At 44.8% G+C, this 15,000-nt stretch overlaps 1 protein-coding gene across 1 annotated transcript in view; it reads right to left on the reverse strand.

The window, feature by feature from the left end:
- Positions 1-15,000, reverse strand: part of LOC110535946 (nuclear receptor corepressor 2) — a 128,625-nt gene that overhangs the window by 35,652 nt on the left and 77,973 nt on the right. Inside the window, exons 9-16 of the mRNA XM_036936316.1 lie at positions 14,991-15,000; positions 13,776-13,948; positions 13,443-13,536; positions 6,237-6,415; positions 5,477-5,531; positions 5,238-5,336; positions 2,772-2,959; positions 1,132-1,292 (exon numbers count right to left, since the gene is read on the reverse strand). The exon at positions 14,991-15,000 is cut by the window's right edge and continues 57 nt beyond it. Of these exons, the coding sequence (XP_036792211.1) occupies positions 1,132-1,292; positions 2,772-2,959; positions 5,238-5,336; positions 5,477-5,531; positions 6,237-6,415; positions 13,443-13,536; positions 13,776-13,948; positions 14,991-15,000 (959 nt within the window). The remainder of the gene's footprint in view (positions 1-1,131; positions 1,293-2,771; positions 2,960-5,237; positions 5,337-5,476; positions 5,532-6,236; positions 6,416-13,442; positions 13,537-13,775; positions 13,949-14,990) is intronic.

A 15,000-nucleotide genomic window follows, 5' to 3' on the forward strand; every position in this document is an offset into this window, starting at 1 on the left:
TGTGTGCTAACTGCCGAGGGAATAAAAACTGAGGCAGGAGTATTGCTGACTTACAGGGTATTTTGTCATGTAGTATTATTCTACCACCCATTATCAGCCTTAGGAATGTCTGGATCCAGATCATTATGTAATGAGCCAGAGAGCAACACAGGCAGAATTCCATTTACTGGCATCGTATCTCGTTTAAGCAAGACATAATCTTAAAATGGCAGCTTCTAACAAACTAACCAGAATAGTAAACACAGCCAGCAAAGTAATTGGTCAACCACATGCACAGTCGGTTCCGCAAGGCAACCAAAAGGAAGGCACTGGCTGTTGTTGGCGACCACTACCACCTTCTACACCCTCAGCTCGAGAGGCTTCCCTCTGGCCGGCGCTTCAGAATGCCCATGGCTAAGGCCATTCAAGCATTCATTAGCTCCTTGTGGATTGTACTGGTATATGTATTCATCTATCCAGTGAAGTTGGGGCAGCAGTCAGTCAACGTTTAATACCCTGTGTTCTATGTTCTATGTTCTCAGTGTATGCAGCATGGTGGAGTGACTGATTTAAACGTGTGTGACGTGAGAATGTATTTGTATGTGATCCTTTTAATGTGAGGCGAAGCAAAAGAAAAAATGTCCATCCTGGATGGACAATAAAGTTGTATTATATTCTATTCCTGGCCAAGGTCTGTGTGTTTAGAAGAGTTTGGAGAAAGAGCCACAGTGCACCCTTGTGGTGTGGGATATGACAAGGGGGGGAAAAAGCACACAGCAATGAGAGCAGACGTAACTGATTGACAGAATGTATGATGACTGTCCTAGCGCCAGCAGGTATCAAACCATCCACACTATGTGTGATTATATGCTCAGTTTCATTTCAATTCAGGTGGACCTACTAAACAGATGCGCTTCAGCAGTATCCTGGCCATATATTTCATTCAAACACCTCCGAATCAGGCCAAAAACACAGCCATGAAATGTTTCTCAGAGAAATCCCGGCTCTTTTGGTTAATGAGGTGTGTAGCTAACATCAGCACAGTGCTAAAACGCGTCTCAGGTGAAAACAGCAGAGTGTGTTAAAGACCATGAACACTCCGTAAAAGACATCAGGCAGCAGTCTAGACGATAGTAGTAGAGTGAGACGTACCGAGTTCGCTGCTGAGCGGTGGAGTGGCGGTCTCCTCCACCTCGCTGGTCATGGAGCGGGTGACGCGGCCCTTGCGCCGGCCCTGGCTGTTGGCCGTGCGTCGACCCTTGAAAGCCACCGTGGGCTCTTTGTCCTCCCCGTCCTCGCCGGAGGTGTCGTCCCTGCAGGGGGAAGAGTGTCAGTCAGTCACACCACCTTCATCACCCTCTTCCTCACTGCCTGGCCTGCACAGCACATGTGTACTGTTGAGTTTGTTAACTTAAAACCTGATAAAAAGTGCAGAGGTTTGTCTGGGTAAAAAAAATGCGCGCACACACACACACACACACACACACACACACGACTCGAGGCTCAGGAGAGCGTCGTTTTAAGTTTTGCAAGCAAGGCAATATATCCTGTCAGCGTAATGACAGGCCAGTGATTTTGTAGCCAGTGTTCTTCAATTCATCTTCCCCTTGTCCTGCATCATTTATCTTCTAGAGGCGACCTGCTCTGCTGCCTGGCTCACTAAATATAGAAGTGCCAGCTGTGCCAACCAGGGTGTTGTGGGAGTCAGGGACTCCTCAGCCCAGGTACTGGAAGCACTGCAGATGCTTAATCATGATCAACAACACTCAGTCAGGGAGGGAAACACCTGTTCAATGTTCTTTCAATCAGTAGCACTGAACAACAACCTATCCAACCATGACTCCATTCAGAGAGCTGGGGGGCTTAGCTACGCTAGAAGATTGGACATGATTATAGAATTCCATCCTCCAATGTTCTTCCCTGTGAAATATGTGAGTCAACATGAGGACAACACACTGCAGTGAGTGAGCTCTCCATCTGTTCCGCTACTCTGCTCACACAGATTGCAGTGTTCAGAGGCATCCACTGATTCCCCCATCCTCCTCTCCTTCACGCTGGCACCGTGCCCAGGAAGATGCCAGGGCAGGGTCACGCACAGCACACTCCAAGCTCAGGAGACGAGCTGGATTATTGTAGCAACAGTACGACAGTACGGTAATGGTGTTTCAGCCAAGCCACTTTAACCCCCATCGGAAAAAGAAAGAAAATAAGGAAGGAATGTTACAAATGTGACTTTTAGTGGCCTCTTGGGAGTGTGAGAAGAAAAACAGGAAAACAGCAGTTTTGTAAAGGGGGAAAATACAGATTTTTCACTGGATTGAAATTCTGGCTGAAGGTGGAAGAGTAACTAGTCAGGGGTGAAAAAAGCTCCATCTGATGATTACCTTTCCAGATCTAGTCAGGGCAGATCTAAATCCCACTCCATTTCCAATGAACTGACCTGGACCAATTCAGACGTGATTTAGTGCAGGGGTGTGAACTGACTATACTTTAAAATGACTAAAACCACATCTAAACGGTGTAGAAATGATAATGGCCCTACATTTATACAGTTTCTTGACTGTGTCCAGCTCGCTAATAGTCACCGAAATGAAAGCTAGACAGTCAGGAAGCATCAAACATTTTCAAAACGATGGACGGAGAACTATTTTCTGCTAATTTCGACAGCAAGTAAATATAACACATTTTCTGTGTGGCCCTTCAGACCTCGTTGAAGACCGGATGCGGCCCCCGGGGAAAAACACGTTTGACACCCCTAAATTTAGAGCGAGACCGAATGCAAGCAGACTCACTTCATTACATCCTCCTTGTCTTCCCCCTCAGTCTTCTCCTCATCCTTCTCTCCCTCCTCTTTCTCCTTCTCCTTCTCTTTCTCCTTCTCCTTCTCCTTCTCCTTCTCCTTCTCCTTCTCCTTCTCCTTCTCCTTCTCCTCCTGGCTGCTGCGGTTCACCTGCAGTTGTTGTTGCTGCTGCTGGCCATGCTGTTGGGGTGGAATACAAGGCAACACACTTGTCACAAACATGATCCCTGGTGACTCACAAATATGTAAGCACATGTAAAACATGCATAAGAACCTATATAGAAACACACAAACAGATACATGAGCCATGCAGTAGTGTTGAGGTCATTCTGCCATGCATGCCAGTACATACACCACAAAAACAGCCCATATGCCTTCATCTGGCGCCCAGCACCACTTCCTCTTCCACTTCCTGTCTGGGCTCAGGGTGAGGGTTCATATCATGAAAGAAATGCTGCAGACTGCCAAAGTCTAGCCACTAACACTGGTATAACTGGTGGTAACTACACTTATTCATGCATTGGAAAGCACAGTTCCCGAAGTATATAGGAGGTGTGCTGTGTGTTAATGGGTTAATGAAAGCACTAAGTAAATGGATTTCTAGCTGAAGCCTATTCAATCCCGCTCATGTCTACTCTAATAACAGAGGCATTACATCCAGCTCTGGACAAGGAAACACAAAAAGACAGAGCAGGCTACATCAAAATGGACCATTCTCATAGAGATAGCATAACTCCATTTGAACCATGTCACCAGATTTAATGTTTCCCCTCTCAAAGATGAACGCAACGCAAAAAACAACAAATAAAAAGCCATAACTCAATAACAGCACTGAGTGACCCACTAGTGGATGAACATGGTCAGAGTTTTGTCTCTCTCTTAGGACCTGGAGACTATAAACAGCAGCCTAATCATCTCCATAGACTATCACGATCTCCATTTGTTCTCTCTTAGCTCGGTGTCATGCACCTAAAACAGATTGAAAAACCAAAAACACAGCCATTTACAGGAGTCTTAAATGAGTCAGACTCAGGCAGCCTGTTATCTATGGTCTGCTTTACAACAGAAGAGGACAGACTCAATAAGGCTGGGCGTTCATTAGCTTTTGTGTTGTTATTAGTACGTATTGTCGTGTGCTCCCTCCTCTCTTGTACTCACTAACGTTACCCTGTGGAGACGATTCTCTGCTCCCCCCCCCCCCCCCCATCCCTTTCTCTCCCCGTGTTATTAGCGTTAGGAGCCCGTGGTGTTTGTGCACTGAGCTGAGCGTTGGCTAGCTAGGTAATAATCTGAGGTGTCTCTGGGAGAGTATAGGAAGAGACACTGCCAACCGGCTGACGCCCACAGGAAAGGTCACTGGCTAATTAATGGACCATTTCATTAGCGCCCACCACACTGCACCGCAACGATGCTGGAGTTTAACTGCCTAACACCTGGTCTGGGCCTAAGTGATAGCTGGGAGATCATTAGCAATGAAAACAAGCTGTTAAATAAAAGTCACGTGGATAGACACATTAGTGCTGACACGAAGGGCGGGGGCACAACGGCAGGTGTCACATTCAAGTTCAAGTTATATTAGTCGTCTGTACGGAATCCACATGGTATACATCGTCCAACTAAAGGCTTACTTGCAGGTTCCTTCTCGACAAGATCAAGTAAATAAATGGCTCAGTAGAATAGAATAATGATTTTAGCATAAGTATAATACACAATTATAAGGCACAATTTATAGTCCAACATTTACACTTGTATTGGGGAATATGGGGATGGGGGCAAGTGTATAAACTGATTAGTATAATACGAGTCTGGTAGCAGCAATTGTGATGTGTGTGTAGCATGAATGTATGTGTGTGTATGTCTGTGTGTGTGTAGCATGAATGTGTGTGTGTATGTCTGTGTGTGTAGCATGAATGTGTGTCTGTGTGTGTGTAGCATGAGAGAGCCCCACAGAGCCCCATGGCTGTTTTACCTCTCCATGCAAATGGTACTCAACCCAGTCTTCTTATATTTTCTATTATTTCGTAATATCCAATTACGATCCAATTATGATCTTGTCTCATCGCTGCAACTCCCCCATCGGCCTCAGGAGAGGCGAAGGTCGAGTCATGCGTCCTCCGAAACACAACCCGCCAAACCACACTCTTTAACACCCACCCGCTTAACCCGGAAGCCAGCCGCATCAATGTGTCGGAGGAAACACTGTTCAACTTCCCTAACCAGGACGACATTCGGCCAATTGTGCGCCGCCCTATGGGACTCCCAGTCACGACCGGTTGGGACACAGACTGGGATTGAACCCGGGTCTGTAGTGACGTCTCACTCCATGCACAATGGAGTGAGGCATCGCCACCTTCGACCGCAGCGCCACTCGGGAGGCCCCATAACCCAGTGTTCAACTTTCACCTTGAGAATGCCTGAAGTGGTTTGATTAGGTTCCGTAAGGTTCTAGGTACAGTACCTGGCTCCTGCCACGGCGCCGATAGTTCCTGCGCACAATGTTCTTGTAGTTCTCGTTCTTTTTGGTCAGGTAGTAGAAGAGGACACTCTCTGCCACCGTCTGAAACAAAACAACATTACTAGGACCTCATCTCCCAAGCAGGATGACAATACAAGACTACTCAGGTGTCAAAATGTGGGGTCTACCATTGTGCATGGAGTGGGGGGGGGGGGGGGGGGGGGGGGTCTTCCCAAATGTACCTTTCTCTCCAGGAAAGAAGCAATCAGGCCAAAGTTTTTTGGGTGCTGGATGAACCTGTGAGCACAAAGCAGACAGATACATACTCAACACTTTCTATCAAATGAATTATCTACAGGCACTCTGCCTTGTGATATGCAGGTAAATTGTGGAGAATGACGTATGTGTGGTTTGCCTGATGGGAGAAGACGCTCCCATCAGCGATGACTTCAGTCACACATCCATCTCTCCATAGATATTTCACTCTCTATTATTCATCTATAGCATGCTCTCATCCACACTAACCTCCAGCTCCTTCACCATACTACTATCAGTGTATCCTACCTGACATTACTTTATATCCCAATAGGAAAACATAGCCAGTACTGAGCATTGCTTACATCTCTCCCAGCTCTCTCTTACTGAGTGTTGAGGCTGAGAGGGTAAGACACTTCACTGTGCAGTCTGCAGCAGCAGGCATCACATCCACATCTCTCTCTCTCTCTCTCTGCACCGGGACAGCATTCAGTCTCTGATCTCCGTCTGTGGTTTACGTTTGGCTGGTTGATATATCCTCTCATTTCTCACAAAGAGGGAAGATTCACTTCCTCAACAACTCCCGGACCTTTGGATAGGTCACAGACATTTCTATTCCAAATCTCAGTCTGACCAAACCACCATGCATGCCACTTCTCACTGCTCTCAGAAACACAAAACAACCCTTTGTCTACTACTGCACAGCATTCTATGAAGTGTATTTCTACATCTGAGTGAGTGACTTACTTCTCACGGAAGGTGTCCTTCTCCTGCTCGCTCCACATGTTCATGACCTGCCGGTCCTTGTACACCTTCATGGGGTCGTCCATCAGGCCGTTCATGTTGATGAACTTGATACGTTGCTGCTCTGCGTCAAATAGCATGGGAGGGATGACCGCCAGCTGACGCATTTGCTTCTCGGTGTTCTGACACAAACACGCACCCGCACACACACACACGTGTAAATACACACACACACACACACACAATCAGACAAACAGACAAAATGTCTTGGGGTGAGTAGGCTGTTAGTGTACACCAAAGCAGAGCTTTCCAAATACAGGAGGCTGAGATAAACACAGCACACAGAGGCAACGGTGGTGACACAGGCACAACAGTCGTGTTGTGTTAAGTGTGTAAGAGGTCATGAGATTTAGAGGAAGTTTGAGGTCAGGGAGGAGGAGGGGAAGACGGCGATGCTGCATGCCCAGGGTGAGCAGTCAGTGCTTATCCAGGCCTGGGCTGAACTTACAGATAAATACTGCCTCTGTACTGTACTCAGTGTGATGACTAGCCCTGTTATTCACAAGCCAGCTCTGCTTGTCCTGTGGAACACTCACAGCAGGGAACCTGTGGCTGACATCTCTCCCCCTTTCATCCTCAGCATGCCTTTCAGAGGGGATGGAGGAATGAGGGTGACTGGGGTAGAGAGGAAGTGACATCTCTAACCACTGTGCAGAGTTCAAACTCATCGGTTGTGCAAGTGGCAGAGCTAGAGTCTCTTTACTCTGTGTGTGTGTGTGGTGTGTGTGCGCATCTACACCGTCTTCAGCAAGTATTCATACCCCTTGACTTAATCCACATTTTGTTTTGTTACAGCCTGAATTCAGAATTCTTCTGACTCATCTACACACATTACCCTATAATGATAAACTGAAAACATGTTTTTTTGAAAATGAAATACAGAAATATATCCCATGAGTATTTACACCCGAGTCAATACTTGTTAGTTTCACCTTAGGCAGGGATTACAACTGAGTCTTTCTGGGTAAGTGTCAAAGAGCTTTGCCCATCTGGATTGTATATTTGGCCTTGTGTTTTAGGTTATTGTACTGCTAAAAGGTGAATGTCTCCCAGTGACTGAACCAGGTTTTCTTCTAGGATTTTGCCTATGCTTAGCTCTATTCCATTTATTTGTATCCTAAAAAAAAACTCCCCAGTCTTGCTGATGGCAAGAATCTACATAACACGATGCAGCCACCACCATGCTTGAAATTATTAAGAGTGGTACTCAGTGATGTGTTGGATTTGTCTCAAACATAACGATTTGGATTCAGGACAAAGTTAACTTCTTTGCAACATTTTTTGCAGCTTTACTTTAGTGTCTTGTTGCGAACAGGATGCATGTTTTGGAATATGTTTTATTCTGTAAAGGCTTCCGTCATTTATGTTAGTATTGTGGAGTAACTAAAATGTTGTTGATCCATCCTCAGGTTTCTCCTATCACAGCCATTGAACTCTAACTGTTTTAAAGTCCCAGTTGGCCTCACGGTAAAATCCTTTAGCGGTTTCCATCCTCCCCGGCAACTGAGTTCGGAAGGACGCCTGTGACTTTGTAGTGACTGGATGTATTGATACACCATCTAAAGCTAAATTAATAACTTCACCATTCTCAAAGGGATAAGACATTTTAGCAATTTGTAAAAAATAAAAATCGAAAAATACATTATCCCACTGACATTATGGGATATTGTGTCTAGGCCAGCGCTACAAAAATCTCAATTTAATCAACTTTAAATTTGGGCTGTAACAACAAAATGTGTAAAAAGTCAAGGGTTGTGAATACTTTCTGAAGGCACTGTATCTGTCTGGATCACACAAAATCAAGTTCAATTGTATTAGTCACATGCACCGAATACAACAGGTGTAGACCGTACAGTGAAACGCTTACTTACAAGCCCCTAAGCAAATGCATTTTTTTAAAAAAAATGAATAAGAATAAGAAATAAAAGTGTAGGTAGTTATTAAAGTGACTACACGTAGATGATAACAGAGAGTAGCAGCAGCATAGAAAGGGGGGGGGGGGGGGGCAATGCAAATAGACTGGGTAGATATTTGATTGGGTGTTCAGGAGTCTTATGGTTTGGGGTAGAAGCTGTTTAGAAGCCTCTTGGACCTAGACTTGGCGCTCCGGTACCGCTTGCCGTCCTACAGCAGAGAGAACAGTCTATGACTAGGGTGGCTGGAGTCTGACAGGGCATTTAGGGCATTCCTCTGACACTGCCTGGTATAGAGGTCCTAGATGGCAAGTGATGTACTGGGCCATACGCACTACCATCTGTGCTTGGACCATGTTAGTTTGTTGGTGATGTGGACACCAAGGAACTTGAAGCTCTCAACCTGCTCCACTGCAGCCCCGTCGATGAGAATGGGGGTATGGTCGGTCCTCTTTTTCCTGTAGTCCACAATCATCTCCTTTGTCTTGATCACGTTGAGGGAGAGAGAGGTTGTTGTCCTGGCACCACACGGTCAGGTGTCTGACCTCCTCCCTATAGGCCGTCTCGTCATTGTCAGTGATCAGGCCTACCATTGTTGTGTCATCGGCAAACAATGATGGTGTTGGAGTCGTGCCTGGCCGTGCAGTCATGAGTGAACAGGGAGTACAAGGAGTGGACTGAGCACGCACCCCTGAGGGGTCCCTGTGTTGAGGATCAGCATGGCGGATGTGTTACCTACCCTTACCACTACTCCTCAAAGCCATATTCCAGACTGTGCTAGCAAAACAGCCCTGTAGCTTAGCATCTGCTTCATCAGACCACTTTTTTATTGACCGATTTTAAATGTAGCTTGTAAGCAGGAATCAGGAGGATAGAAGTATGGTCAGAGTTGCCAAAAGGAGGGTGAGGGCGAGCTTTATACGCGTCTCTGTGTGTGGAGTAAAGGTGGTCTAGAGTTTTTCCCCTCTGGTTGCACATTTAACATGCTGATAGAAATTTGGTAGAATGGATGTAGGTTTCCCTGCATTAAAGTCCCCAGACACTAGGAGCGCGGCCTCTGGATGAACGTTTTCCTGTTTGCTTATGGCGCTATACAGCTCATTGAGTGCGGTCTTAGTGCCAGCATAGGTCTGTGGTGTATGTAGACAGCTGCGAAAAATACAGATGAAAACTCTCTAGGTAGATAGTGTGGTCTACAGCTTATCATGAGATACTCAGGTACCTCAGGCGAGTAATCGCTGTTCTGATGTCCAGAAGTTATTTTCGGTCATAAGAGACGGAGGCAGCAACATTGTGCACAGAATAAGTTACAACATTTTTAAAAAGTTACCAACGACGCATCTAAAAAATAAAAAATAAATAAAAACACATTTGGTCAGGAGCATGTAAAACGTCAGCCATCTTCTCCGGGCCATGATACTAAAAAAGGCCACATCACATGCTTCCTGAACTGGTTATAAGTGTTACGCAGCTACAGTAACTGTGTCATTCAGCCTCACGTGACAAAGAAATTGGTGATTGAGAGGGTCAAGCAACAGGCATGACAAGAACACTGTATATTCATGAGTGAGAGAAAGGGCACTAAAAGAGGGAGAGATATGGGGAATGATAGGAAAAAAGAGGGAGGTGAAGTAGTGTAAGAGCTTTTGTCTATGGTCCTTGAGAACTATGACAAAATCATTGGTGTTGGGCGATTTTAATATTCATGTTGACAAAGAGACCGACTCCAAGACCATTGAATTAATGAATCTTTTGAGCTCTATGGACTTTATCCAACATGATACTGGGCCTACCCATAACCGCAGCCATACTCTGGACCTGGTTATTACCAAGAGGGTTTCTATTGACATATACTCTATAGTTGAAATTGCTTTATCTGATCACCACTGTGGATTTTTTATTACCTTGTTGCCCATAGCACAGGGTAATGCTGAACATATGATTAAGAAACACTATCTTACCTCTGAAGTTGCTACAGATTTTATTGTGTCTGAACAATACTCTGTCACCTATCCTGACTTCCTCGTGACGATTTAGTTGATAACTTTAATAGCAAATTCAGGGCAACCATTGATGCCATAGCTCCAGTGAAGTTGAAAAAGGCCACATCCAAATGTAAAGGCCCTTGGATGAGTGAGGAAACGAATCGATTGAAGATAAATTGCAGAAAGGCATAGTCGGGAGTGGAGGAAGTCAAAGTTGCAGGTCCATTAAGATATTCTGAGAGACACTTGGCATATATAACAAGGCAATTGGAAATGCCAGACGGGCAAATTTTTCTAACTTGACCACTAATAATCAGAATAATTAGAGAGTGCTCTTCTCGACCATTGACGGCCTGATAAATCCTTCCCTCGCAAACTTGTGAACTTTCCTTTGCGGAATATTTCAGATATAAGATCAAAGTTAGGCTGGGTATCAGTCAAGCAAGACCTGATGAGAAGTTTGATATGTGCCCTAGCCTACCACGCAAAGGCACTATGGATTTATTTTCCCTGGTTGACACAGATGTGCACAGGAAAGTGATATCACAACTTAAGACTTCTACCTGCCTTCTCGATCCCATCCCCACCACCTTCAAAACAGTTTTTAACGCATATCTGAAGAAATGCAAGGTATTGTTCATCACTCCTTGTTCACAGGCACTCTACCCCCTGCACTAAAATCTGATATGGTGAAACCCCTTCTGAAGAAAAGTATTCTAGATTCTTCAGCTCCTAACAATGTTTGGCCAATCTCCGGTCCAGTGGGTTGGCCTCTCCGGTCCAGTTCTAAATTGGTTTAGGACATATTTAACCGGTCGATAGTTTGTCACCCTTGGTGAACAATACATATCAAGGAAATACAGTGCCTTGCGAAAGTATTCGGCCCCCTTGAACTATGCGACCTTTTGCCACATTTCAGGCTTCAAACATAAAGATATAAAACTGTATTTTTTTGTGAAGAATCAACAACAAGTGGGACACAATCATGAAGTGGAACGACATTTATTGGATATTTCAAACATTTTTAACAAATCAAAAACTGAAAATTGGGCGTGCAAAATTATTCAGCCCCTTTACTTTCAGTGCAGCAAACTCTCTCCAGAAGTTCAGTGAGGATCTCTGAATGATCCAATGTTGACCTAAATGACTAATGATGATAAATACAATCCACCTGTGTGTAATCAAGTCTCCATATGAATGCACCTGCACTGTGATAGTCTCAGAGGTCCGTCAAAAGCGCAGAGAGCATCATGAAGAACAAGGAACACACCAGGCAGGTCCGAGATACTGTTGTGAAGAAGTTTAAAGCCGGATTTGGATACAAAAAGATTTCCCAAGCTTTAAACATCCCAAGGAGCACTGTGCAAGCGATAATATTGAAATGGAAGGAGTATCAGACCACTGCAAATCTACCAAGACCTGGCCGTCCCTCTAAACTTTCAGCTCATACAAGGAGAAGACTGATCAGAGATGCAGCCAAGAGGCCCATGATCACTCATGATCACAGCTGAGGTGGGAGACTCTGTCCATAGGACAACAATCAGTCGAATATTGCACAAATCTGGCCTTTATGGAAGAGTGGCAAGAAGAAAGCCATTTCTTAAAGATATCCTTAAAAAGTGTTGTTTAAATTTTAATTTGCCACAAGCCACCTGGGAGACACACCAAACATGTGGAAGAAGGTGCTCTGGTCAGATTGAACTTTTTGGCAATGCAAAAACGTTATGGGAAGATGGGTGGAGCCAAATACAGGACCATTCTGGAAGAAAACCTGATGGAGTCTGCAAAAGACCTGAGACTGGGACGGAGATTTGTCTTCGAACAAGACAATGATCCAAAACATAAAGCAAAATCTACAATGGAATGGTTAAAAAATAAACATATCCAGGTGTTAGAATGGCCAAGTCAAAGTCCAGACCTGAATCCAATCGAGAATCTGTGGAAAGAACTGAAAACTGCTGTTCACAAATGCTCTCCATCCAACCTCACTAAGCTCGAGCTGTTTTGCAAGGAATTCAGTCTCTCGATGTGCAAAACTGATAGAAACATACCCCAAGCGACTTACAGCTGTAATCGCAGCAAAAGGTGGCGCTACAAAGTATTAACTTAAGGGGGCTGAATCATTTTGCACGCCCAATTTTTCAGTTTTTGATTTGTTAAAAAAGTTTGAAATATCCAATAAATGTCGTTCCACTTGTTGTTGATTCTTCACCAAAAAATACAGTTTTATATCTTTATGTTTGAAGCCTGAAATGTGGCAAAAGGTCGCAAAGTTCAAGGGGGCCGAATACTTTCGCAAGGCACTGTATACATCAAGGTTCGATTTTGGGTCCTGAACTGTTCAGTTTGTATATGTTACCCCTTGGCAGTGTTATCAGAAAGCACAGCATTGATTTTCACTGCTACGCAGATGATACACAACTTTACATCTGTGTCACCAGTGGATTTTAGCTCCACGGATACATTAGACTGTGTTAGTGATTTAAATACTTGGATGGCTCAAAATTTCATCTAGCTTAATCAAGACAAGACAGAGGTACGTATCGTTGGAGCCGAAGCACAGAAAGAGAATCTGGCCACATGTATAATTCACAGGGAATAACAATAACACCAGGTAAAAAAAAACTAGGTATATTTTAGATTCTGAAGTCAATTTCGAATCCCACACTAGGAATGTGACCAAAACAGCTTATTACCACCTGAGGAACATTGCCACGGTGCGTCCGTTTCCCCCTCAGGCTGATACAGAAAGACTCATACATGCTTTTATTACAAGCAGGGCTGATAACTGTAACACTCTCCTGTCTGGTCTACCCAAGAAAGCCATTTGTCAATTGCAAAACATACAGAATGCTGCAGCACGGGTACTGACCCGACAGGAAGCACACATTACACCGGCTTTAAAGTCTCTGCACTGGCTACCTGTGAGTTTTAGAATTAATTTTAAGATTTTTCAACTGTTTTTTAAATCAATCCACGATTGTGCACCCCAATGCTGTGGGGGCGAAACTGTGGACATATTTAAAAGAGATCTTTAAAAAATATTATTTTTAAGCTTTGCTTTTCCGTCAGGTGATTTTTAGTCGTTCAGTTTTTATTGTTATTTTTTCGTTTTTTATCCTCTTATGTTTGTTGTGCAGTAAACCATTTAATTGATTTTATTTGTTTTCTCCTGTGAAGCACATTGTGTTGCATGCTATGTCTGAAATGTGCTGTAGAAATAATGCTGGATTTGATTTGGAAGAGCTCACCTCTTGCTCTGATATGCCGTCGATGATCTCAGAGACCTCGTGTTCACTGCGGGCTGAAGACGAGGCCAATCCCCCTCCACGCTGCCCCACCCGGCTACTCCCCACCGGGGGAACACAGAGGACATGTCAACACACTGCATGTACAGGAGCGGATATCCTCCTTCTTGACATCATTCACACACACTTCCCTCCATACTGTAACCAAGTAACAACTCAACGTAATCAGACTCTTTAACTGATTGGAATCACCCCATCTAATGTTTTGACAAATGCAGTAAACTAGACTCCCAATCTAGTATATGAAGGAGCAGGAGGCCCCAGGCATTGACTCACCTCTGCATGCGCTCCTGCAGCTCCCTCTGCTTGCGGATCTCAGGGAACTGTTTCTCGTAGTACTCGCGCACCTTGCTCTCCTTGGCCCGGCGCCGGGGGTTGTTCTCAATGCGCTCCACCTTCTTCTCCCAGGCCTCCATCAACTGGTCATAGCGCTGGCAGAACTTCTGTTCCTGAAGGAAGAAAGAAAAAAAACTTGATACAACCACCTCCAAAATACAAATAGTGTCCCTTTTTGTGCCATGATGTGCTGTGCGTCTGCAGGGACGGAGTCTAACCTTGAGTCATGACCAGAACAGAGCTCCATGTTTTCCCAGCTGCTCGACAGGGCAGGCTGTAAAGCAGACCATTAACCCTGGAGGAGACACAGCCCTCTGAGGCCTCTTAAAATAGCTGCCCATGTCTTTTCCAGCCTGCGCTCCCCTCTCCAGCCTGGAGCTGGCCTGGAACCTCTACTTACACTACACACCATGACTGGTGGATATATGACCCTGGGCCGGCAAATAGCACTATGGGGCGGTAGGTGTGCCTCTCTATAAATTACAAGTTTAGATATGGTTTCTACATTTAGGGTTAGTGTAACTGTGCAACTATTAAATTATTCCCAATTCTCCTGCATTGTTGAGGATGTCATTTTTCTGAGGTGAAACATGGTTATTACACATAATGTATCCCTGTGGAAATATATTCCACAGGAAAAGTAATTGATTTGTGGTAAAGATTTTCTGTCAGGGTGGGTGATTGAGGATGTCTGCCTAACTCTGACATCAGAGCCTGGACGATCGATGGCAGGGTTATTTTTAGCACCGCCCACTGCCTTGGTCCTGCTCAATCACTGACACACAAGCAGAGCGAGCGAGCAGTGGTGCATCTCCTGTAGCATCTACCATCTCTGTACCATCTACCACCACCAGACAGGAAGCAGACTTGATGTGACCGAGAAAAAGAAAGTCCTGGGAGAGCTGAATCACAGCGAGACATCTCCCTTATTCCGTTTTTTTACCTTTCATTTTTCAAAAGCCGTAGTAGCTGTGGTCTAACACTTCATAGGAGTAGCTACTGCTACAGTGTTACTAAAGAACAGGCACAAGGGCCCAGAGCTCCTTTCCCTTTAGTCTGTGGATCATGGATACACTTCAAGGAGCTCCTTGGCCCAGTTAACATCTAGTCATCGGTCATAGAGCAGTCCCAGCAGAGAAGCGGTTCTGTACTCACCCACTGCTTA

Source organism: Oncorhynchus mykiss, chromosome 11 (assembly GCF_013265735.2).
Source record: "Oncorhynchus mykiss isolate Arlee chromosome 11, USDA_OmykA_1.1, whole genome shotgun sequence".
Classification (NCBI taxonomy): Eukaryota; Metazoa; Chordata; class Actinopteri; order Salmoniformes; family Salmonidae; genus Oncorhynchus; species Oncorhynchus mykiss.